This window comes from Camelus ferus, chromosome 15 (assembly GCF_009834535.1).
Source record: "Camelus ferus isolate YT-003-E chromosome 15, BCGSAC_Cfer_1.0, whole genome shotgun sequence".
Classification (NCBI taxonomy): Eukaryota; Metazoa; Chordata; class Mammalia; order Artiodactyla; family Camelidae; genus Camelus; species Camelus ferus.
In genome coordinates this window covers 16,607,147-16,631,959 of record NC_045710.1, presented here as the reverse complement: position 1 = coordinate 16,631,959, position 24,813 = coordinate 16,607,147, and the positions used below count along the sequence as shown (strand labels likewise).

Sequence of the window (24,813 nt, the reverse complement as noted above, 5' to 3'; positions counted from 1 at the left end):
AAAAAAAGAGGACTCAGGGTGAATTGTATCAGGTCCAGAATCCAGAAACACAAATGACATTGATCAAATCATGGTAAGGAAATGCCAATCTGCCTATCAGGAATAAAAAATAGGTTTCATCTTACAGGCCAACTCTCTGGAGCACTATGTTGAGAAGGATTCAGAGGCTTGGACTTAAGTATGGGCACCATGATTAACTGGTGATGTCTGTCATGGGAATGAGACTGTGTGCTCAAGAGAGCTGCCTCGAGCTTGGGTGGTTGGTCTGCAGATTAACTGGTCCCTGGTAGATAAGGGATAGACTGACTGGTCTCTAGTAGATAAGGGACTCCCTAGGCTAATGCAAAGGAGTCATGTCTCTCTGTGTCACTGAAGCCCAGGACCTGTCTGTCAGGTCCTGCTTAGGTCCTAATCGAAGAGTTAGGAAAAACACTGAGTGTGAGAGCAGGAAAAGCCTGTTTATTACCATTGATGTTTGTGAAGTTTCTCACATGCGTTGGTTGGCTAGTTCGGATAGGCCTGAGCTTTGGAAGCATCCCTCTCAAGCCAGCCTTGTCACCTTCACGTGCCCCAACAGGTAAAGAGGAAGTCATGGGGTCAGTTGATCTGCACAGATTTCTCCTTTACCAACAGAAGTCATGGGGATATGAGTTTCGTACATACAGCCCCTATGCTGCCTCTAAAAGCTAACAGAAATCTTGGGTCTTGGGTCCCACTTTGTTACGCCCATAGGAACCACTGACTATTCCCCTAAGCCCAGCTAACAAAAGCTGTTCTCTTGAAGGAGTGCTGTGTCAAGCCCAAGCCCACCATAAATGGTGGTGACTTGAGTTCAAATCTGGTCTTTTGTGAGGAAACCAGGAGCTGAAAGGGGAGAAAAAAAAAGATACTGAATTTGAGCTTCACCTGTCAGGCAGCTATCAGATGGAGAAGAATGTTTAGCATTTGCAAGCCTGAGGTAGTGGAGTTCAAGGAGAGATGACTATCTCACTGCTTGGCCAGAGTTTATGGGGTAGTTGCTCTGCGTGTAGATGGGGGGGTTGCACTTTTCTCGACTTTTCTCCTGTGTTACTGAGGAGGGTGAGGAGCGCTGAATGGATGACTGTTGGGTATGGTGAGTCCTTCTGGGGTACCTGGATATAGTGAGTCCTTCTGGGGAATCTGGGGCTGGTGAAAGGCCTGTAACAGACCCCTGAGCAGGGTGGGAACGACCTCCTCGCGCCTCACTCCCGTTCCCGGGGAACCGTGCTCCCAGGTCGACGAAGAAACCTTAGTGAGTGCGAAGGCTCCAGAGAGAACCCCACGTGGTGTGCAGCAGGGACAAGCCGGACACCGCGTGGTCCGTTTCCAAAAACCGTGGGGTCTGCAGTGGCAGGAAACGCACCACCAGACCTCAACCTGGCATCTCGGGGAGGAGCCAGGTGGGTGGGCGCCCCTCCACGAAGGGCTGCCGAGTCCAGGGCTTCCCCGAGGGGCGACCGGAGCCCTAGGACCAGGCCCGCGGGGTCTGGTACCGAGGGGTGAGGAGCCGCGCTCCGGCCAGTTTCGGGTTCCCGAGGGTGGGGGTGTCGGTGCCCGGCAGCGGGCGGGCCGTCAGCTGCCCGGCCCGTCGCCTCCCTCCCCGCCCCCCGGCTTCCTGCGGAGGCCGCGGCCGCCATGTTGTTGCAGGGCTGAGGCGGCGCCGCGGAGCCCGAGCGGCCGTGACAGGCTGCGCAACAGGTTCGCTGACGGCGGCCAGGCGACGGAGCGGGCGCGGCGGCGGCTGCCGAGCAGGATCTCCCGGGGTCCGCCCGCGCCGCGGGTGCCGAGGGGCGCGGGATCGCGCTGTGACGTGCGGGACGCGCGGCGGGCGCGCCAGGTGAGTGAACCCTCTCGCCGGGGCTGCCGCAGGGTGCGGGGCAGGTGCGGGCGCCGCCGCGTCCGCCGCGGGAGGCTGTCGGGCCGGGCTGGGAGGCGGCTGCGCGCCCGGCACGACACGGACGGGCCCTCGGAGCCCCGGCGGCCCCCGAGCTAGGCCCCTGGCGGGCTTGGCGGCGCCGGGCGGAAACCTCCGGCCCTGGGTTCCTGCCTCCGCGGCGGGGCCAGGGCGGACGTCTGGGGGCCGGGGCTGGGCTGCCTATTCCCGGCGGCCCAGCCCTGGCCCCCGGCCGCAGCCTCTTCTGGCAGGTGCGGACGCCGCCGTGGGCCGGGAGCGGGGAGGTCCCCTCGCTTTCGGGGTGCGGGCATAAGAGAGTCCTGAGGGGCATCCGCACGCTCCTCCGGGGCCTCATTTTATTTTTGCGGAGTTGGTTTTAATTCTTGGTAATGGTTGGTGCTGAATGTCAGGTGAGCCGCATCCCGGTGCGTCAAAGTAGCCCGAGTCACGAGAGGCCAGTGGGCGGATGCTCGGCGTCCAACGCTAGGGTTAAACCAAAGTTGGGAAATGTTACAATTTGACTTCAGCGTTAGTGACTTGCAGGGTGTACAGGAAGCATGGAGAGATGTGATCTCTTGGACCACAGTAAAGTTTATTGCTTATTTTTTTTAAAGACGCCTGAGTGTTTATAGTGAATGGATAAACCGAGGCTGAAACTGCAGATGGTTTTGCATTCTATAAAAAGCTGCTGTATTTGGATTTATTATTCATGCGCTTTATCGTTGAATGATTACTGATGGCAAGTATGCTTCATTTGAGACTTGTATTAATTAGGAATTAGGAGTATTTTTCATAGAGCCAACCACTTTGTGATAGGAATTAAGGTTAACACAAAAATGATTGCTTTACTAAATGCTTTAGTTTGTTTTTATTAGTATTTATTTGCTTACCCAGTGATAGGCGAGGTGTGCCTTGAAATTTTGTGGTGTTCTAGTCAGCTTAATTTAGGTAACATAGACTCTGTAGGTTAAGCTTCTTAAGCCTCTTAAGAAAATTAATTGCCTCTCTCCCTGTGCTTGTTTGCTGTATTTGTTAATCAGTGATAAAACCTAAATGCAATCTAGTAACATCACGTAAAACCTTTACATAAATTAATGACGCCCCTCAAAATTTAAAAATAATAGCAAACTGATGTACTAGGTTTCTTTGGCGGTGCCTACAATTCCCTTGTAATTTCTTTTTTCTCCCAGCTTTATTGAGCTATGATTGACATGTATCTGTTGTAATTTTAGAAGTGTAAAATGGAAGTTGTTTTTAAAAGCTTAATTTCAGAACAAACAGAATTTTGTGTTTTTGAAGGACATGGAAAAAATATGCATGGCTGCTGTTTTGACATAGTATGAGCAGCAGAAAAGCTTACATTTTTTATCCTTTAATGCATATTATTTATTCCCTTTGCTCACCTTTATAATGAAAGTTAGAGTTGTCTGAGAAAACTTGACCTGGACTGAATTGTTGAGCAGGGAGGTACTAATGTTAGTTCAACATATCTCAAGATTAAAATTCTGATCTCTCCTGAATATGAGGGAGTGTGTTCGGCATGTTCTGGGATTGGAATTAGAGTTTTAAAAAAATTTTGTATTTTCACAAAATCAGAATAGTAAAATGAACCTCTGTACATCCATCACCCAAATTCAGCAGCTTTGAAGATCTTCTTTATCCATCTTTCTTTCTTCCTCAGCTTTATTTTTTAGTTTTTTCACTCTATATACTTAGCATGTCTATTTTTTAAAAAGTGGAAAATTTCTTACATAACCTCAAGATTTTTATTTTAGTGTCTTTAGTACAGTTTCACAAAAGATAAAAAGAACATTTATTGGCTATCTCCTTGAACTACTCTCCTCAGTGTTAAAATATATTTACCATGGTTGTCATTTATTGAGCACTTACTGCATGCCAGGCCCTGTTCTGTGTTAGTTACATAATCATTTAAAGTTCACAGAGACCCTTTGAGTAGTTCTTTTCCTCCCGTCAAATAGTTAAGTGAAATGTTAACCAGGAGGTTAACTGATTACTCTAGGTCTTTGAGCCAGGTTTCAAACCAAGATCCTTCTAACTTCAGCACCTCTGCCCTCACCTGGTACATTCATCCTGGTTCAGGAAAAAAAAATTATTTGGGCATTCAATAAATATTTGTTAAGTAAATGAAAGTACATATTATTCCATTGATAAGTAACTAGCTTTTTTATAGCTATATTTACTTGTAAAGCATTTATATTAACTAGTTCCAGAAAAGATTCAGAATAAATTGATTACATTACTAAATGTGATTATTACCACCCAGCAGTACATTTGCTTGTTTTTCTTTCTTTCTTTTTTTTTTTTTTTGTATTTTGATCTTTTCAGTACTCTATTTATGGAAAAATTTGTGGAATAACTGTTTATGAAGAAAGGCTAAAAAAAGGCAGACTTTTTTGGTGTGCTAATTGTTAAAGGCAGGATTCCAAGTGTGAAGTAGAAAAATAAGAATGTTTAGGATTAAGTCTGGAAATGAATAGTTCTAAAGATGAAGATGCATCAGAAATGCTGTATTTTTCACTTGAGTTCATTTTTGACTTTGTACCATCCTTTAACTACAGAGCATAGGGACTAGTGTTGCCATCCTGTTGGGTGTTCTTGAGAAGGAGGAACTGAACTGGTCTTAAACCAGAGAGGAAGTGGGGGTGGGGGGCAGGAAACTGAGCAGAAATAAGACAGTGAATACATCAAGAAATAATGTATTTTTACAACACTAGGAGGGCAGCATATTTCATTTGCAAATATAATAGTATTATTTTGAGAGATTCACTTAAAAATTAATTTCACAGCTATAACAGGACACTGAATGATTTATTTATTTGTGAAACTATTCAGCGGTGGTTATGGTAGACATTTAGGGATCTAAAACCTGATGGCAGACATTTAAGTTGTTTTTACTTAAGCAACTGTTTTGTTTTCTAGATCATTTTCTTCACTAATGCATGTTCATTTTAGAAAAAGTGTATGTGTTTTAATAAAAATTATTTATTTTGATGATAACTCTAGTAGATAAGAGTACAGGCTTTCAAATGAAGCCTCCTGCTCCCAGTTCCAACGCTAAATAGCTATATGACCTTGAGCAACTCATTTTAATTCTCTAAGCTCGTTTCCTCATCTGTAAAATGGGGGAAATAATAGTTACTTATCTCATAGTGCTGTGTGTAATATAAAGTGCTTAACACAGTGACTATTGCTTAGTATAAATGCTAAATCAATGTTACCTAGTATTACTCCAACTTGCTTCAGTGTGAAATTTCAAAACCAAATTAGCTTAGTCCCTTTTTTATTTTTTATTTATTAAAAAAAATTTTTTTTTTACCTAGGGACTAATTTTTAATCTTACATTAAAACAATGCATAAAATAATGCTGGGAAGTAGAGTAGAACTGACCCACAATCCCAACTCCCAACAAAGAGTCTGCCTTTTTAGTCCCCTTAATTTGGGGGACAGTGGGAAAACATAGCCTAAAGGAAGAAAATGTTCTTTATCTGAAAAAGAAACTGCTTTGGATTATTACTTCAAACTCTTTGAAACCACATGCTTAAATAACTTCTACTTTTCAGTGTGAGGAGTGCTTGACTAGTATGAGGTTGATAATGGGAAAAAATGATCAAGAATGGTGGCAGTATTTTATTGGCTAAATAGTATTGCCTTGATACTACTTGCAGATAAGGACCCAGCAGAGTTTGCTCTGACAGTTAGGACACCCATAACTGCTGCTTTATCATTTCATTTTTGTTTCAAGTAGGTATTTGGACACACTCCTCACTACCCCACCACTCCACCTTCACACTTTAGAGTGACTGCTTAAATGTAAGACTTAAGTAGGTCAAGTTAATAAATTTCACAACTTACGTAACATTTGATGATTTTTACTTTTAGTGGGTATAAAATACTCTTTGGTGAATATAAGTGAGAAAGTCAAGATTAATGAAGTTTGCCAAGAATGATACAGAGTGAGAATGCGTGTGTAGCATTCATTCTGTAACTTTCTAAGCCCTGAAAACCCGAATGGTAGACAAGAAACTGTGGTTAAGACTTGAAGTTTAATTTCCTCTTACTTTCTTCTCCTCACTAGAAACATTTTAGGCTTTCTCTCTGCTCAAGTTCCAGTGAAATGTTTATAAATTGATTTTTGTCTTGCTGCAGAGACAACCTGTATTGGAAAGCTTTCTCTCCCCCATCCCTCCTTTCTTCTAGTGTCTGATCTTCATTGTATGATTCTGAATTGGAATTTTTGCCTCCTCCTTCCAGCATTCTAGCTCCTACATCCAGGATTCAGAGTCCCACTGGGTCCCAGAAAGCTAAGTCACTTGGATGATTGAGAAGGAAAGAGCCATTTAGGTTAGAGACAGATAACCCCAAACACTCTTCTCCAGTACTGGGGTTTATAGTCTTTATAGCCTTTCAGTAATCCCACCTTGAAAAAGTATAGGCTGCAGCTCCCTCTTAAATCCATCTTTGCTATTGCTTTCCTCATGAGGTTGACTTTACCTCATCTTTGTCTTTCTGGGGGTTTCAATGGAAAAAGCCCCCTTGCCTCCTTTTCTGCCATCTGCTTTAACTTTCTTTTTATTCTCAACCACTATCTTTCCTCTTTAAAAAGTTAAACCCAATAGAAGTTACTCATAATTCTTGGTATTGAATTAATTCCTTCTTTTAGCAAATAGTGAGTGCCTACATGCCAGGAACTGGTCCAACCACTGGGAATATAAACAGTGAACAAAATACACAGAAACCCTGCCCTTGTGCTGCTTGTGTTCAAGAAGTGGGAAGAGAGACAATAAAACGTCTAGAAGTTAGAATTTGCTAAGTGCTATGGAGAAAAGTCAGGTAGGAAATGGGGCTAGGGAATGTGTGGGCAGGTGGGTGGGGATAAATTGAGAGAAATAAATTTGCCTTATTCAAAATTATTAAGGAATTCAAAGATTGGAGAGGGATTATTGTACATACTTTATGAATAAATTTCAGTTCATTGTATTTAATAGAAATGTTTATCATTTAAGTATTATTATTTGGTTTGCACCCCCCAGATTTCTGAATGCTTCTATTTTCTAGTAACTTAAGCTAGAAAAAAAACCCCCTAAAATTAGACCCAACACCTCATGCACAACATGGTCCGAGAGCAGAAATTTGTCAAATGGTTTAGAATAGATACCTTAATTTGATTTTTTTCTAAAAGTGCTATGTTGTGTGTGTTTTAAATTCTATAGACTTTTTCGTTCGTACCATTTTTATTTTGATGAGTAATATATATTCCTTGTGGAAAACTAGAAAGCTGAAGGGAAGTTGAAGGAAGAAAATAATAGTCCCTAATAATCATATTACCCAGAGAAATGTTCAGTGTTACTATTTTGGTAGATTTCTTTGTGAAGAATGGAATTATATACTCTGTTTATGTACCTTGCTTTTTGGTTACTGTCACTTATCAAAACCATGGTTCTATTTTATTATATATTTATCTGCAATTTTTATTGGCTAAATAATATTGCCTTGCTACATCTGAATGTTAATAATGTCTAATATTTATTGAGCATTTACTATATCCTAGTTAGTTTTGAGACACTTTACATATTTTCACATATTTAGTCTTCAGCTTCTCTGTAAGAGCTGTTTTATTATTATTTATTTTACAGTTTATTATTTAAGGACAGGTGTAGTAATTTTCCCAAGATTCCACAGCCAATAAGTGGCAGCTAGAGGTTATGAACTTCGTCTAACTCTGTATCCTGTGCTCATGTCATTGTCTCATATGGATTCTCTTAACATTAAGATACTTTCTAATTTTTTTGGTTATTTAAAATTGTGCCACAGTTAACATCCTTGTAACCATATCTGTGTTTACATCTATGACGCTTACAATCTATGGTGGTTTCCTTAGAATAAATTTCTAGTAATTGCAGTAATATTGGGTAAAAAGGTATGGATACTTCCTAAGGCCCATGTAAATGTATTGCCAAGTTGTCTTCTAGAAAAACTTGTCAGTACCAAAGTGTTCTACCAAGTGAAACCAGCCTATTATCCACATCCTCAGAAACATTGGCTTTTTTTTTAATCTGCCAATTTGATAAAGACCACCTTGTTTTAATTTTTCTTTCTCTGAATATTAATCAGGTTATATGTTTAAAGTTTTTTTTTTCTTTGAGAAATATGTCTCTGCCCTTTTCTCATTTCATTGACATGTTCATCTCTTGGTTATTTCTAAGAATTCTTTATGTATTACGAATAGTAACTCTTCGCCATATAGGTGTAAATTTTTTTCCAAGTTTGTTTCTTAGTTTTGTAAATGGATTTTTATAAATGACAATGATAACTATGTGTAGTGCTGCTCTAATTCAGTATATTTATTAAATCATTTAATTTTTACAACATCCTGATGAGGTAGGTGCTATTATTAGCTCCATTTATAGAATTCTTTTAACATTGTGTTTTTAATTCTCAAATAGCTTTTTCTTCTGTGTGTTTGCCCATTTCTGTTCCCAATTCCTAAAAATCTCTTTTCTCTTCCTAGCCTACTGGGTGATACCTATTGTTTAGTTCTTCATTACTCAGTTTAGGAGTCATTTCCTCTGGGATTGCTCATCTAACAACATTCTAGTTTCCTAAGACAAAGTAAGGTGTCCACCTTCTGTCTTTTCTTTATACCTATAACACTTATATGCAGTTCTCAGTTTTGGTCTTATTCCTCTTCTGTATTCCCTGCTCTTATACATCTTACACAGGTGTTAAACATCTGATGACTCCATAAGTATTTGTTGATTTGAATTAAAGGTCTTCATGATGATGTTGGTGATGTGAAGAAGGGAATCAACCTTCCATTTATGTCAAGTGGAGAAACTTACATGGAGGAAGTAACATTGGAACTGGGCTTTGAAGGCCAGTGGGGCAAGAGGGAGAAAAGGAGAAGCTTTAAGACCAAAACTGAGTGGAAACAGAGGTGGAAATTTCCCATTCTGGGAAAAGCAAGTTATTTTCAGTGATTTTAAGGATTATTAACCTTGCCTCTGGGAAAGCCTGATAAAATAAATCCCTCTTTCACCCAGCAAACCTGATCTGGTGTTCAGAATATTTAAATCTTCATTCTGGATCTCTTCTCCTATGAAACAGGGCTCAATTTCTCTTCTGACTTCCCCCTTTCTCTGATGTGATGGAGGAAGTTGGAGGATCCTGACGTAACCCTGGCAAGATCTTGAAATGCCCAAGGAAGTTTGGTGACTTGTGGGGGCAGGCCCACTGGCAGCCTTTGCAAGTGGAAGCCTTGGGGAGATAATGAACCCTCCGGCTTTTGTTTGTGGAGACTCGGGTACCTACACACCTTTCCTTGGCTGTTAGCATGTTGGATGAGACCTCAACTCCTTTTCTCTCCAGCTTCATTACATTTCTGTTCTTCTTCTTTTGATAACAGACCTTCTCTTACTCTGCTAGTTTAATCTTGAAGTATACTGACTGCTGGTCTTGAACAACAAGTGAACACTTTATGTATTAGCAGTATAATTTATTTGATATTTAATGTAAACATTTTTCCGAATCCTTTTCTTCTTTAACTTTATTTCTTATTATGTAAATAAAACTTTTTCATTATGAAAATAATAAATGCTAATTGAAGAAACTTTGTAAAATAGGGCGAGGGGAGGAGAAAAAAGTCATTCTAAGTCCAACAACTAATGACAACCACATTTTGGTATCTCCTACCCACCCTGTCTTTTCTCTTGGTTTTTACATATATATTGTACATGTTTTACAATACAGCGCTAGTTAGGGACATTGCTTGTGCTGTCTGATTGGGGTTTTAGTTCCAGCTTAGCCTTTTACTATTTGTGAGTCTCACTAAGCCTCAGTTTTCTTTTCTTTAGAAAGCAGATTTTACAGTAGTATTTATCCTTAGAGTTGTTGTGAGGGTGAAGAGATTATGTATAGTGTGACCATCTCATTATAACTCTTCAATAAATGTAACAATAATAATCAGATCTGTCTTTCGGTTAGGTTAGCTTGGGCTGCTCCTCTTGGCAGTGTTTGGAGGGAGGGAGTGGTCAGGGCACTGTACCCTTCTTTTCTGAAATAACTACAATTTAATTTCAAAATACATATTTTTTAACATTCTCTAGAGGCCTATGAAAACGTTTATGGTGAGGCCTCCTTTAAAGAGTGGTTAATCTTGGGCCGGCCCCACAGCGGGTGGGTGGCCCTGTTAATGATGATATCAAAGCTAATGAGATAAGAATGACAACATGTAGAGACCTGAGTGCCAGACTTGGTATTTGGTAAGTATTCAGTGATTGTTGGCTGCTGTTATTTTCATGATGATAACACATTTGTATTATGTCATACATTTAAATTATAAGAGCATAACCAGTTTGCAGGTTATTACATGGTCTAGCTGCAGTTTTATAAAAAGTAGGTTATTGAGATATAATTCACATATTGAGATATAATTCACATATGAATTTGATTTAAGTGGCAGCATACTTGGCTCAGTGTATTCTCCCATTTTTAGATACTCATACTATTTCCATTTTTTTCTGTAACAACTAATAATAACTGCAGTGAATATCATTGTAAATAAAGCATTTGCCACATTTATTATTTCCTTAGGACAGATTTCCAGAAGTGAAGCTATTGGCTTACAAAGTATGAATGTTGTTAGAATTCTTGCTGTATATTTTCACACTGCCTTCTGAAATGCTTCACCAGTTTGCACCCCCATGAGTATGTTTGTAGCACTCCTTTCCTCTCACCTTTGCTAGCCCTGAGTACTAGCCAGGGTCGGGGGTATTTTTTTTTTTCTTTTTGAAATAAGTTTGTAAAGAGCAATAAAGCAAAAATTCATTTGCATTTTCTTGCTATTATTAGTGATATTAACATTTATTAGCCAGTTTTATTTCTTCTTTGGAAAACTGTTTATTTGAGGTCTTCATTATTCTCATTATTTTAGTAGCTCTCTGTACATTAAAAATAATGACTGTCATGTTTGTTGTGATTTTCCCTCAATTGTATACCTTTTAATTTTGTGTTCAACAGAAGTTTAGAATATTTATATAGACAAATGTGTATTATTTCCTTTGCGTTTTCTTGAATGGCTTCTAAACTTAAAAAGTTATCTTTGTTTCAAAGAAGTGATATTTTGCTTAAAGGTGAAGCATCTGTCTGAGTTTTTTCCCTCTATACTTCTTACTCAAATCAAGTAAATAGTTCTGCTTTAGTATTTAGTCCTGATATGAGACAGAAGAGAACAGACCACATAGCTGGCTCCCCCCGCCACGCTCCCCATACAACAGTGCAGGCTGAGTCACAAGCTATTCTTAGGTGTTTTTTCCCCCCTTGTGTGGGTGAATTGTCTTGTTCAGAGTTGTTGACTAATTCTTCTAAAATTGGTTTAATTTAAATCTTCAATATAATTGGAGTACTAACCACTTCAGTATTAGTTTACCATTCCTATTCTTTTAGGCCCTGTTTATTAGTTGATTCTTTGTGGGCTAAATTTAACATTTATAAAATTCCAAACTTATAATCTGTATTCAGACATCTTAAACTGAACATGCTAAGTTGCAGAACTAAAACTAAGAACTAAATTTGTATAGAACAGTTATCTTCTTTGAAGCTTTTAAGTTTCAACATGCTTTATGTATTTAGGGCCCTAAGCCTCTATGTAGAAATAATAATAACCTTTTTCTCAAATATTCATCAATGACATTAGCCTGTTATTTTCTATTTTGGTAGTGTCTTTGTCTGGTTTTAGTATCAGGTTTCTCAAATATTGATTAAAGAAAACATATCCTTTTTATTAGTAATTGGTGTAGTTGCATTTTGTTGTACCAATTCAGTGAAACCAAGCTAACTATTATAGTTGAAAATAATGTTGAAATAACAGTAGTCATAGCCATCATTTATGAGCACCTTTTGTGTGCCAGATGCTTTACAGACATGATAGCTGAGCCTTAAAACAACCTGGCATTTAGGTACAATTATCTACATTTATAGGTTAGGAAATTGAAGCTATATCATGTGGAAGTCCACTAACAGAAGGAGTAACTGCACTGGGATAGGAACTCAAGTTGGTTGATCTGTTTTCAAAGTTCAGGTTCCAGTCTGTCAGTTTGTCCTCAGTGCAGTTGAAAGAATACTAATCTCTCAGAATCAAAGCTTTTGTATTTATTAAGGGACCTACCATGTGGCTCACTGCTGGGCACTGAGTATGTGAAGATGAAGAGACATTAACAGGAGCTGTCAGTCTCTTAGAAGTGGGCAGCGTGAATACAAAGGTTGTAGTAGTAATTGGTATGTAGTTTAATGGAGATAGATATAAGAGGAATGAGAATGTGGCAAAGGAAGCTTTTATAAGTAGAAATATCACTGAGAAGGTAGGTAGTTCCACAGGTTCAGAGAGAGAGGGAATGGGAATAAGATAGAGCAGAGGTGGAAGGGAAAGGTATTCCAACACTGGAAAAGTAGGCAGAGGATAGATGCTAAAACACCTTGTATGCCATGTGAAAGGAGATTAGATTTTTTTAAAATATCAACTTTATTCATATGCCGTAAAATTCACCCTTTTAAAGTTTACAATTCTGTGGTTATTTCTGTATTCACAGAATTGCACAATCATCACCACTAATTTTAGAACATTTTCAGCATTCAAAAGAGCCGCGTATACCCATTAGCAGCCACTCTCCATTTCCCCCCAATACCCTGAGTTCTAGGTAACCTCTAATGTACATTTTGTCTGTATGAACTTGCCTGTTCTGGACAAATGGGAGCATAGAATATGTGGTCTTTTGTGGCTGGCTTCTTTCACTTACCATAATATTTTTAAAGTGCATGCATTTTGTAGCATGTATCAGTAATTCATTCCTTTTTATGGCCAAAGGTTCCATTGTACAGGTATACTACATTTTGTTTATTCAGTTAATGGACATTTGGGTTGTTTCCACTTTTTGGATATTATCAGTAATGCTGCTATGAGCGGTTGTGTACAAGTCTTTGTGTGGACATAGGTTTATGTTTTCATTTCTCTTGAGTTCATACCTAGGGGTGGAATTGCTGAGTTACATGGTAACATATGTTTGAACATTTTGAGGAAGTGCCAAATTGTTTTCCAAAGCAGCTGGAACGTTCCCACCAGCAAGGTAAGAGGGATGCAGATTAGTAGGAGATTAGATTTTATACTATCGGTGAGCAGAGTCATAGTGGAAAAATGATTGAGAATGATTGGATTGTGTTGCTGCTTCCCCCATATGGTTCAAGACATATGCTAGGTCAGAAGGCTTTTTCTGAGGAATAAAACTAAAATGCAAGTTGTTTCCTCAATTCTTGCTGCTAGTATATTCTCCTAGTCTTTGATTTTTATGTATTTGTATGGACTACTTATAATCTGAGTTATTATGGGTTACTGAAATTTAGTGTTCATGAATTAAAACTGGCCAATTTCTGGAGCTTACTAGGGGCTCTAATTTGGTTTTCTTCTAAGGAATCTTTTAGCTATACAAAGCTTTGGCAGCATTGCATTGAATAGAAATATTCCTACTATGCACGCCCACACTGAAGGATACTGTTTTCAGTGCATCATTAGTGTTGTCTTGAGTTTGATTTGGTTCCAGTTGCTGCTATTCTTGAACTAGCTATAATTATAGTATTATGTTAGCTTTACTTTTGTTGACCATTTTGGTCTTGTGTAAATGTTGCATTGCTAAAATTCCTTTATCATGGAGTTATTTTTCTACTGGAAAATAGGAACAAGTGGATAGGTTGGATTTCTTGTCCCACTTCTGGAGGCCATGGTTAGAAGAGTTTTGGAATGAGTGGATTACATAATTGGGAGGATTCCTTTTCACTCTAATATCCAATGCTAATACATTTTTAAAATGGGAATTAGCATATATTATAATTAAGGGTCTTAATTGCGGAATACATGAATCTCTGAAAGTCCACAGATTGGCTTTGGATGTCTGAAATCTTTGAAATTGTATGCCACACTTTGTGCATTTGTGTTTTTTTCCAGAGAGAGAAATTAGGTTTGCCAAATTTCTTTTAAAAAAGAAATATATGACCCCTCAAAATTAAAGAATTCAGACTGATGAAGAGAATTTGTAAATTTGTGATTTGAAGTCTTGAAGGAAAGTGGGACCTCGCTTTGGTTACATGTTGCTGTTCAGTAATAGATATTTTCCGGATATGCTCTTTTTAGAGTAACTAATTCCATGTTAGAATATCTTTATTTATCCTGGTAATTTTTGTCCCTGTCAGAACTTGGAGTTTGCCTTTAAGGTCCTCATTGCATATTTGTTATTTTATATTGACTTTCTTGAATGATTGGGATGTTCTATTTAAAAGCATTATTTTTGCTGCAGCTATTGCATGCTTTACTTACAGTAATTGAGATGTACTGATATTTAAAAAAAAACAAACTTTAATTGGCTTTATAGAATAGGAAAATGGATGAATGCTTTTCTGTCCATTGGCTATTAGCTTTTCTTTCCTCTACTCTCCTGTTCTGTTTGTGTTTTGGTTACAATTGGAAACTACCCGTCACCTGTCACCGTCACCGTCACCGTCACCATCACCAATGGAAGCCCTTCCCCTGCAGGCCCTGCTGGGGTGTGGCATCAGTTTGGATGCCAGTCTGTTTAGGCCTCTGCAGTAGGGTGTGTGTGGAGGAGTGTACTTTTCCTCTGTAGTTTTTAGCACTGGATATAGCATGGCTTGATTTGAGATGTGATTGGTAATTTCAGTTAAATGCTTTTGGTAAAACAGAGTTGTTCCTTAGTATTATTTATAATAGACTAAAAAATTGAGAAGGGCAAGGCTCTGGGTAATAGTGGCTGTTGGGTTAAAAGATGGTACAATGTAACATAAAAATATATGTGGTCATTGTCCCTGGTTCCTGGCACAGAACTCCTAAAACCTTTGGAATTCCCGGACTGACAGGAAAGCTGCTTTTCATCCTACCTGAGCTTATGTAAATGAAGTGACTGACAGTGGCACCCCTAGGTAGCCTCAGATAAAGCTGGATGACCTGAGAGATCTAGCAATTAGAGAATTGGAACTTTCAGCCCCACCTACCGACCTCCAGAAAGAGGAGGTGGGTGCTGGAGTTTGAGCTCTATTTACACGTGTACACACAAACACACACACTTTTTTACATAGTTGTGTTTATATATTTATTAATTAATGTATGCATGGTTATAGTAAATATTAATATTTGTTATAAATATATTTACATAGTTTTTACATAGTTGTAATTATAGTGTAGATTTTTGTCTACTCATTACATGGAATTTTTTTGTGTTTAATGATTCTCATAAATTTTAATGGCTATAATTTTATCGAGTAATAGACTATGATTTATTAACCACACTCTAGTTTTCAGATGTTTAGATTGTTTCAAGCTTTTTTGCTATTATAAGTAAAACTGTTATGAATATGATTATTTGGCAGATGTATATTAAACATTTACTCTGTCAAACTTTATTAGGTACTGGATTCACAAAAATAAGATCCTTTCCCTCAAGAGGTTTGCTTCTAATCCTTGACAAGTACATATATAATTTTGAATATTTGCATGTGTATTCTAGAATTTTGTGTTTTTTTAAAGTTTACATTGAATCATAATCATTACCTATCTACCATAGCCTTGAAATTATCATTTGTAATGCATAGTATTCTAAATGAATACAACTTTATTTTCTTGTTCCTTCCTCTGTTGGATAAATTATTTGTATTTTTTCTACTGTTGATGACATTGTCATATGCATCTTTCCATTCTGTTTTCCTCCTTTGGATTATTTTCTTAAGATAAATCCCCATAAATGGGCCAAGTGGGTAAATTGTTTTGGTTGAATGTTGCCAAATTTAGAGGCACGTGCTTTACCTTAAACCTGTACTTCTGTGGTATTTGCCTTCTTTAAAAAATTGATGTAAATGTTTAACAACAAGGTCCTACTGTATAGCACAGAGAACTATATTCAATATCTTGTAATAAACTATAATGGAAAAGAATCTGAAAAAGAATATATGGACATATATAGTCTTTTATATATATAACTGAATCACTTTGCTCGATACCAGAAACTAATACAACATTGTAAATCAACTATACTTCAGTTTAAAAAAATTATGTACTTTTTTTGCACAGTTTAAAATTTATAGAAAAATTGAGCAGTTTACAGTTTCCCATATACCCTTCCACCCAGTTTCCCTATTATTATTATTAACTGAAGTCCATGCTTTATTTACTTTTCCTTAGTTTTTACCTAATGTCCTTTTTTTGTTCCAGGCTCCTGTATCATAGCACATTTAATTGTCATGGCTGCTAATGAGATAGGAGGGAAGGGTGTAGGGCATAACTGTTAAAAGAATGACACAGCAGGTAGCACCAAGATGGGGGAAGATTCAGCTCCCAGGAGACCCTGAGACCCAAGATGGCAGAAGATTTGACTTCCAGTAGACCTTGAGCTTCATTATGTGCTCATTGTAATACAATAGCATGCTAAATGAGATACCCACAGGCGCCATGACAGTTCTGAGGCTAACCATAAACGGTCAAAAAGTGGGTTGTGGCCCAGTTCCTGGGAATCCTAGCCCCTTCCTCAAAGTAATTGAAATAATCTTCCCACTTGTTAGCATATGAAGTTACTGAGCCCATAAAAACTAAAATTCCGTACCGCATGGGTTTTCTCTTGCCTTTTGAGATGGCCTGCACTCTGTCTATGGAGTGTGTATCTACTTATACTTTAAACACTCACCCCTATGCCTCTTGGCCTCTCTGGCCTTCTGAGATGGCCTACATTTGGTCTATGGAGTGTTCATCTCTCTGAATAAATCTGCTTTTACTCAACTATGGCTCACTCCTGAATTCTTTCTTGCACCAAACCAAGGACCCTCACTTGATGGGGCATGTCCTGCCTGGGACATGGCCATCCTCTTGTACCCCCCCCCCCCGCATCACTTAGGCACCTCTTGGTTGTGACAGTTTCTCAGACTTTACTTATTTTTGATGACTTTGGCAGTTTTGAGGAGTATTGGTTAGGTATGTTGTAGGATGCTCCCCTATTGGAATTTGATGTTTTTGTTGTGAGACAAACAGTGATGGACCAGGCAGGCAAGTTAACCTGATGTGTTTATTACAGTATAAATTTATCAGAACGGACATAAATCTTAGCAATGTTCTCCTATGGCAGTCTACCCAGGCAATAGAAATAAAAGCAAAAATAAACAAATGGGACCTAATTAAACTTACAAGCTTTTGCACAGCAAAGGAAACCATAAGCAATACAAAACAACAACCTACAGAATGGGAGAAGATGTTTGCAAATGATGCGACTGACAAAGGTTTTATTTCCAGAGTATATAAACAACTCATACAACTTAATAACAAAAAAATAAACAACACAATCCAAAAATGGGCAGAAGACCTAAACAAACAGTTCTCCAATGTAGATATACAAATGGCCAACAAACACATGAAAAAATGCTCAATATCACTAATTATCAGAGAAATGCAAATCAAACTACAGTGAGGTATCACCTCATATCAGTCAGAATGGCCATCATTAAAAAGTCCACAAACAATAAATGCTGGAGAGGATGTGGAGAAAAGAGAACCCTCCTACACTGTTGGTGGGAATGTAGTTTGGTGCAGCCATTATGGAAAACAGTATGCACATTCCTTGAGAAAACTAAAAATAGACTTACCATATGATCCAGTAATCCCACTCCTGGGCATATATCCAGTATATCCAGAGGGAACTGTAATTCAAAAAGATACATGCATCCCTAACAGCACTATATACAATAGCTAAGGCATGGAAACAACCTAAATTCCATCAACAGATGACTGTATAAAGAAGCTGTGGTATATTTATACAATGGAGTACTACTCAGCCATAAAAAGCCATTTGCAGCAATGATGGAGATCATCATTCTAAGTGAAATAAGCCAGAAAGAGAAAGAAAAATACCATATGATAGCATTCATATGTGGAATCTAAGAAAGAGGAAGACACTAATGAACTTATCTGCAAAACAGAAACAGACTCACAGACATAGTAAACAGATTTATGGTTACTGGGGGGAAAAGGGGTGGGAAGGGATAAATTGAGAGTTTGAGATTTTCAAATGTTAATTGCTATGTATAAAATAGATAAATAACAAGTTTCTTCTGTATAGCACAGGGAACTTTATTCAATATCTTGTAGTAACCTATAATGAAGAAGAATATGAAAATGAATGTATGAATGTATATGTATGACTGAAACAGTATACTGTACACCAGAAAGTGACACACAATAAACAATATACTTCAATAAAAAAATTAATTTATCAGAATAAGTAGGTTTCTTACATATCAAAAATATATAAATACACACACACATTCTTTTTGAGACTCTTTTTCCATTATAGATTATTACAAGATTCCATGTGCTATACAGTAGGTCCTTGTTTATTTTGTATATGGTATTGTATAAGAGATGCTTTTTTTGGGCGGGGGGCGGTAATTGGGTTCATTTATTTATTTATTTATTTTAATGGAGGTACTGGGGATTGAACCTAGAACACACTACCACTGTGCTAACCCCCCCCCCAAGAGATACATTTTGAATCAGGAAAAGCTAAATTTTATAAATGGTCTCAGGAAAAAATGCTTGACATTGTAAGTGGTGATGGTGGTGAAAGAGTGGTGAAAACAATTTAGACTCATATTGTTAGTGGATAGAGAGACCCCTAAATTAGGGGGCCCACAAAAGTGTGAATATTTGCTGCCAGCTGTGAAGGAGAGGCAGAGGGACAAAGTGAATGGCTACTTTACTGCTCAGAAGAAAAAAAGGAAAGAAAGGCTCTTGAGTAGGAAACTGTCAGCCAAGATGGCCAGTAGAGACAGTTCCAGCTGTAGCTCAGGCCATGTGGACTTTTATGGGAGGCATCTACCATCATGTCTTCCTTCCTGGTGTTGTGATGGAGCCAATCACCTTGTCTTCCACCGTTGTATGGACTCTTCAGGTTGTTGTCATGGCAGTTGTCAACTGTCAAGGCACTGGTGGGTGTGCCATTTAGCATGGTGATACATTATAATGAGCATATAAGAAGGCTCAAGGTCCACTGGAAGTCAGATCCTCCACCATCTTGGGCTTCACAGGTTTTAACCAGTTCTTGTTTTTTTGTTTGCAGCTTCCTCCTGAGACTTAGATAAGAGTAACTAGTTTCTATTTGAAGGAGGAGCAAGGGTATGAACCTGGGACAACAGCCTTAGTAACAAAAGGAAGGTTGCTTTTAATCAAAATGCCAGCAATCTGGTGGACACAGTGTCTCCCCCGCCCCCCCAAATATTCTGCTCAGCCATAAACAAGAGTTAGGGCTTGGGGAAGAGGGGCTTAGTTCCTGCAGAAGAATTTAAAGATGTTGTTATGTTTATTCCTTGAAGAGGAACTAGGACCCTGCCCCAAGGCTGCACCATTGTTTCTTGACTGCTCCTCCCTTGTTTCTGCACTCCCTCCCTTCCCGGATTAACAACTATTTAAATCTGCCCTTTGAAATTCAGGGAAGGTCAAGGAGGCTAAATGAAGCCTGTTTCTTACAAACAAGAAATTCAGGAAAGATTCTTACCAGGGAGGACTCCACAGGGTCCTCAATATCTATCTTCCCACTCCAAAATAAAAATCCAGATAGATCAAATATATAAATTTTTAAAATATAGATACTAGAAAAAAATATAGGGCAGTTTTATGATATGAGACTGGCCTTTCTTATCATGATAGCATACTCGATACTCGTAAAGGAAAAGACTGACAAATTTTGGCATAAAACTAAAGAAGTTGATGTAATGACAAGCTGGATAAAAACTATTTACAACATACATAAATCTGGGAGATTAAAAGTGGGAGTGTGAAGTAGTCATCTAGGAGACTGGGAAAGCAAATGGACTAGGGAAATGTGGACTTGTCAGGCAGGACAAAGGCCCACTTGAGTTAGTGGTCAGGAATTTAAAGTGAGACCAGCCAGCACCTTCATTTATGTAGTGATGGAATAACTAGAGAGTTGGATTTAGAAAAAACTGGGGTTGCTAGATGTATAGTATATGTAGGAAGAGAGAAGAGTGAAGTTGAGGATGTATACAATGAACTGCTTATAATGGTGGATTGTAATATTTAATTTGGTTAAGGAGGGATATTAGGACATAAGGAAGGGGATGTGAGGATGTAAGAAAAAATGAGGGAGGGGGGAAGGGACAGACTGGGAGTTCGAAATTTGTAGATACTGACAGGTGTATATAGAATAGATAAACAAGTTTGTACTGTATAGCACAGGGAAGTATATACAAGATCTTGTGGTAGCTCATGGTGAAGAAGAATGTGACAGTGAATATATGTATGTTCATGTATGACTGAAAAATTGTGCTCTATATTGGAAATTGAACACAACATTGTAAACTGACTATAGCTCAATAAAATAAAATAAAAAACCCCCACTTCTTTAAATATTAAAAAAAAAAAAAAAGGAAAAATGAGGGACAGTGAAAAGACCAATAGTTCGTAGGTCCAGGTAGGGTTAAAGAATTGTTGGGATCAGGAGACTGGAGAGACCAGGCTATTGAGATGGGTGGTGGTGAAAGGGGCATGCAAGACCTGAATTGGATTACTGAAGAGCATAGTTTTTGGTAATAATAAGGCCTAGGGTGTGGCCTGGGAGTGGATGGAGTGGATGGTTAAGATGGATGATAAGATTTTTGGAATACAGGAGATCAAAGACCTAGAGGCCAGTATATGGGCAGGATCATCTATGTGGTTATTGAAATACCGAAGATTGTGGCAATAATGTTGGAGAGTAAATAGGGAAGTGTTAATGCAGTCACGGAATTACTCTGGTGATTGTAGGGGACAGCAGTGAAGGAGGAGAGCCAGTGGTCCAGTCAGATGCATGAAGATCAAAAGGTAGTTTTCTTTTTCAACTTTTATTATGAAAATTGTCAAATATATATAAAAGTTGGAAATACAGTGATCACGTATTTTCTATTTGCCTTCATTTATTAATCTACTTTTTAATTAAATGTATTTTGTATTTTTGTGGAGGCTTTAATTCTTTTTGGAATAAGGCAGGCTATAAATAAGCACAAATTCCTTTCCAGAAAGGTCGTGCTGATACACACGTACACTGGCTAAGTATTGATACAATACTTATTTTTACAGCTACTGTTATCGTTCCTTGCCTTACTAGCTCTTCACTATTTCATGTGAATAAGCAGCCACCTATTTTCTTAGACCACACTCTTCCCTCTGCTTTTGCATTGTGCTGTTACCTCTGCCTTGAATGTTTTTCCCACATCCATAAATTTAACAAATATTTCGATGTGTAAGGTATAAGCTAATTTGAACACAAGCTGAAATGCACATGTCTGGTTGATTCATGGGAACTGATTTTCATGTGTCCTCTTTTTTGGCTTGTACAGGGGAGAAATTTGTGTATAGGTGCTTGAGGGCCTGGGATATCAAAGAATCTGTTTTCAGCCTGACCCTTTGGGCTGTCATTTGAGCCCAAAGGAAAGAAAGAGAGAAGGGTTACAAAGAAAAGCTGTACTTTCTCATTTTCTCAAGTCCATTTTCCTCTGCTTTAGAATATCTTTATTCACCCTTACCACTTTTTCTCTTTTATTCTGTCCCATGCTCTAACTTTATACCCTTGAGCTGTCAACTTCCATTTCATTAGGTAACTTCTTTTCCTTTTCCTTTTTGAGGGAAATTATCTCTCTCCCTCTTCCTCTAAAAATAGTTTTATTCTCCATCTAAAAAGTAAAGCCTTATAACCTTGCCTCTTTCCTAAAGCTTCTTATCTCTTCTCCTACCCTTTCTTCTTCCCTTAACAACATACTTCCTGGGTCACTTACACTGTACCTCCTATTTACTGCCTAATCTACTTCAACATGACTTTCATAGCCAGTTCACCGTACTGGAACTGCGCTCACAACAGATTGCCAGAACTAATGGCTTAGTCTTGATTTCTGTGACATTTGGCATTTATGACCATCATCTCCTTGAGACTCTTAACTCTATATCCGGATTTCTCTAGTTTTTCTCAACCTCTGTTCTGATTATTCTTCTCCTGTTTCCTATACATGCTTTTCCTGGATAATACCATTCACTGACATGTTTACAGCTCTTCCCAATCCCTAATGACTACCAAATACGGATCTCTAGCTTGAGTAGAATTCTTACAATTTCTTGGATGTCTCTACCTAGATGTCTTTGTAAGTGTATCAGATTAGGTGTGCTCAAAATTGACCATTTTGTTGCTCACTCCCCAAATCTAATATTCCAAATCCTTACTTCCTTAGAGCTTCTGTTGGTTAATATTATCACTCTGTAGTCACTGAGGATAGAAACTTATCTGTGTTGCTCTTTCATCACCCACATTTAGCTGATCAGAAAATCCTGCTCATTCTGCCTCTGAAAAGCCTCTTTCCACTTCCCAACTTCAGATTCTCACCACCTGGATTATGTCAGTCATTTCATAACTGGTGCCTCTGTCTCAAGACACTCAAATCCAGTTCAGTTCCTGTACTGTTTGTCACAATTCTTTCTGTCTGCCCTTAAAAGACCAGGTTCTTGCCTTTTTCGTATATATGCTTTCCCTGGATAATGGCATTCTTTAACATGATGATGACCATTCCCAATTCCTGATGACTACCAAATCTGGGTCTCTAGCTCAGATATATGCTGTGTTTTAAATACTGACTCTCTATGACTTGCATAATAAAGTTCAAAATCAATAGCATGACATGCTTTATTCTTTAAATTGGGTCATCTTGGCAGGTTACTTCATTTCTTTGGCTTCTCTTTAATTGTTTCTAAATGAAGGGGATGAAATTCAGTATGTGTTTAACTCTTCAAAAAATCTTCAGATAAAATATAGAGAAGCCTCAATATGTAAAATACAAAAACAGAGCTACTTTCATTGAAATTGATATCCTCTCCCAACCTCACCTCTTCCCTAACCCACTTGTGTTGTATCTCCTTGAAGTTTCTAGAACTTGTGTAGGGAGCACAATTGGAAACAACTGCGTTTCTTAAGGTCTCTTTTTAACACTTAAGAATGAGTTCTCTGAAATCACATCACTCTCAAATCACACAGTATTTGAGTAGGCACGGCTCTACTGGTATACTGGCTGTGTACATTCTTTCTTGTAACCAGTCATGCCCTTAGATTCAGATATTTTTTCTTGTTTTGTTACAGGGCCTATCCATATACCCATACAATGTCTTTTACTTTGAGGACATGAGAAGCCCACTTATTTTGACAGTGACCTCTTGTTAGATAATTCTTACACAAATATTTTCTCCTGTGTGATATGTACCATACTTTGATTTAACTCTCAAGTAGTGTTAGTTTTATCCTCTGGGTTTTCATAACATTCTTCATACCCTTTTATTTTAGTGACTAGTCATGTTTGATGAGTAAATACTTGGATGAAAGAAAGAAAGAATGAATAGATATGTGGAGCACAGGTTTGGAGAATATATGTACTCTGTAAGTTTCATCTTACTTCAGTAACTAAAGAAGTAAGTATTTTGCTCCAGTTATTCTTTCGTGGAACTGACCTTGATTTCCTTGGGAATCGGATGGGGAACATTTTTCCCAACTAATCATCAGGTTTGAAGAGTTGGCTCTTGTGTATGTAGCATGCGAAGTGGAGGAGGCACTGGAGAAAGTTTTATAAGATATGCTTTCAGGAACTTGATTATCTTGCTTTTGCATGTCAGACCTTCAGTCAAATCTATTTACACTACTCAACATTTAACTAACATGATTCAAAGTATAATTGAAAAGCCGAAGCCTTTCTCCCAGCCCATATAAAAGCCTTCAGAATTCAATGGTAAATAAACCTTTATCTCTAAAATGTACTTAAAAAAAAAAAGTTGCAAAAGGGCCATGTTGCAAGGGTCAATTTAAAATCCACAGCTCTGATGCCTGTAGGTTTCAAGAAAGTAGTTTGGAGCCTGCTCTGCTTGATTGCTTGCTTGCTTTTTTTAAAAAAATTATTATTTTTTTAAAATGGGGAGGTAGTTAGGTTTCTTTATTTATTACTATTACTTTTTATTTAACGGAGTTATTGGGGATTGAACCCATGACCTCGTGCATGCTAAGCCTGTGCTCTACCACTGAGCTGTACTCCCCACCCTGCTCTGCTTTCTTACCGGTTTCTTAGTTTCTTTTCTATATGCATATTCGGTTCAGCATTACCTTTCTTCATGCCTCCCCTGCTTACTTTTCTTTTTTCTTGTGTCTCAACCGTCTTATTCATGTACCCAGTTCATTTATTTGTTTAGCAAATATTTATTGAGCATTTTCTCTGGGAGATCTGGTTTAGCCACTAGGCATAGAGGTAAATAAAAATGATCTCTGTCCAGAATAAGTGAGGCAGGCAAACATGGGAAATTGAGATACAATATGATAAGTGAAGTTATTGTGGGATGAGCAAGTATTATGGACATACCTAGGAGATAGTGACTAACTGTTTGAGAGGACAGAAGTCTTCCAAGGAAGAGGTGATGTTTGGGAGTTGAAGAGTGAGGAGAAAGTGTGGTGAATGTTACAGAGGGAACAGAGGAATAGGAGTGAAAAAAGCATCTGTTTGGAGAAAAGTTTGCTGTACTTAGGACATCTGAATCTAGGGAAGTGTCTAGAGGTGAATGTGGTAAAGTAGATTGGGGTGGGATTCTGAAGGGTACCGTATTTCTTACGAAGAAGTTTGGGCTTTAACTTGTAACTATGTGAGGGAATTTAAGCAGAGGGGGCACTGGTGGGTGTTATGGAAAAAACTAGTTACTCTGTGGAAAGATCTCAAGATAGATAGACCATTTAGGAGGTTCATACCCTAATTCACATAACGACTGAGTCACA

At 38.3% G+C, this 24,813-nt stretch overlaps 2 protein-coding genes across 4 annotated transcripts in view; both read left to right on the top strand.

The window, feature by feature from the left end:
* The first annotated feature begins 572 nt into the window (after window positions 1-572).
* Window positions 573-2,014, top strand: LOC116669061. The gene is made up of 3 exons (XM_032497942.1): window positions 573-1,114; window positions 1,256-1,421; window positions 1,669-2,014. Exons 1-3 carry the CDS (start codon window positions 979-981, stop codon window positions 2,012-2,014), a joined length of 648 nt encoding a protein of 215 aa, XP_032353833.1. The 5' UTR covers window positions 573-978.
* ITSN2 (intersectin 2) overlaps window positions 1,614-24,813 on the top strand; it is a 132,319-nt gene continuing 109,119 nt past the window's right edge. The window contains exon 1 of one of the 3 annotated variants that reach the window (XM_032497125.1): window positions 1,614-1,858. The gene's annotated coding sequence lies outside the window, so the exon portion shown is untranslated. The remainder of the gene's footprint in view (window positions 1,859-24,813) is intronic. The other 2 variants (XM_032497129.1, XM_032497124.1) reach the window with 2 other exon arrangements.

Coding starts and splice junctions, on each gene's coding strand:
- LOC116669061 (XM_032497942.1), top strand. CDS start 979: ATGACTATCTCACTGCTTGGCCAGAGTTTATGGGGTAGTTGCTCTGCG. Junction 1,115..1,255: donor ATGGATGACTGTTGGGTATG/GTGAGTCCTTCT, acceptor CCGTGCTCCCAG/GTCGACGAAGAAACCTTAGT. Junction 1,422..1,668: donor GCATCTCGGGGAGGAGCCAG/GTGGGTGGGCGC, acceptor ATGTTGTTGCAG/GGCTGAGGCGGCGCCGCGGA.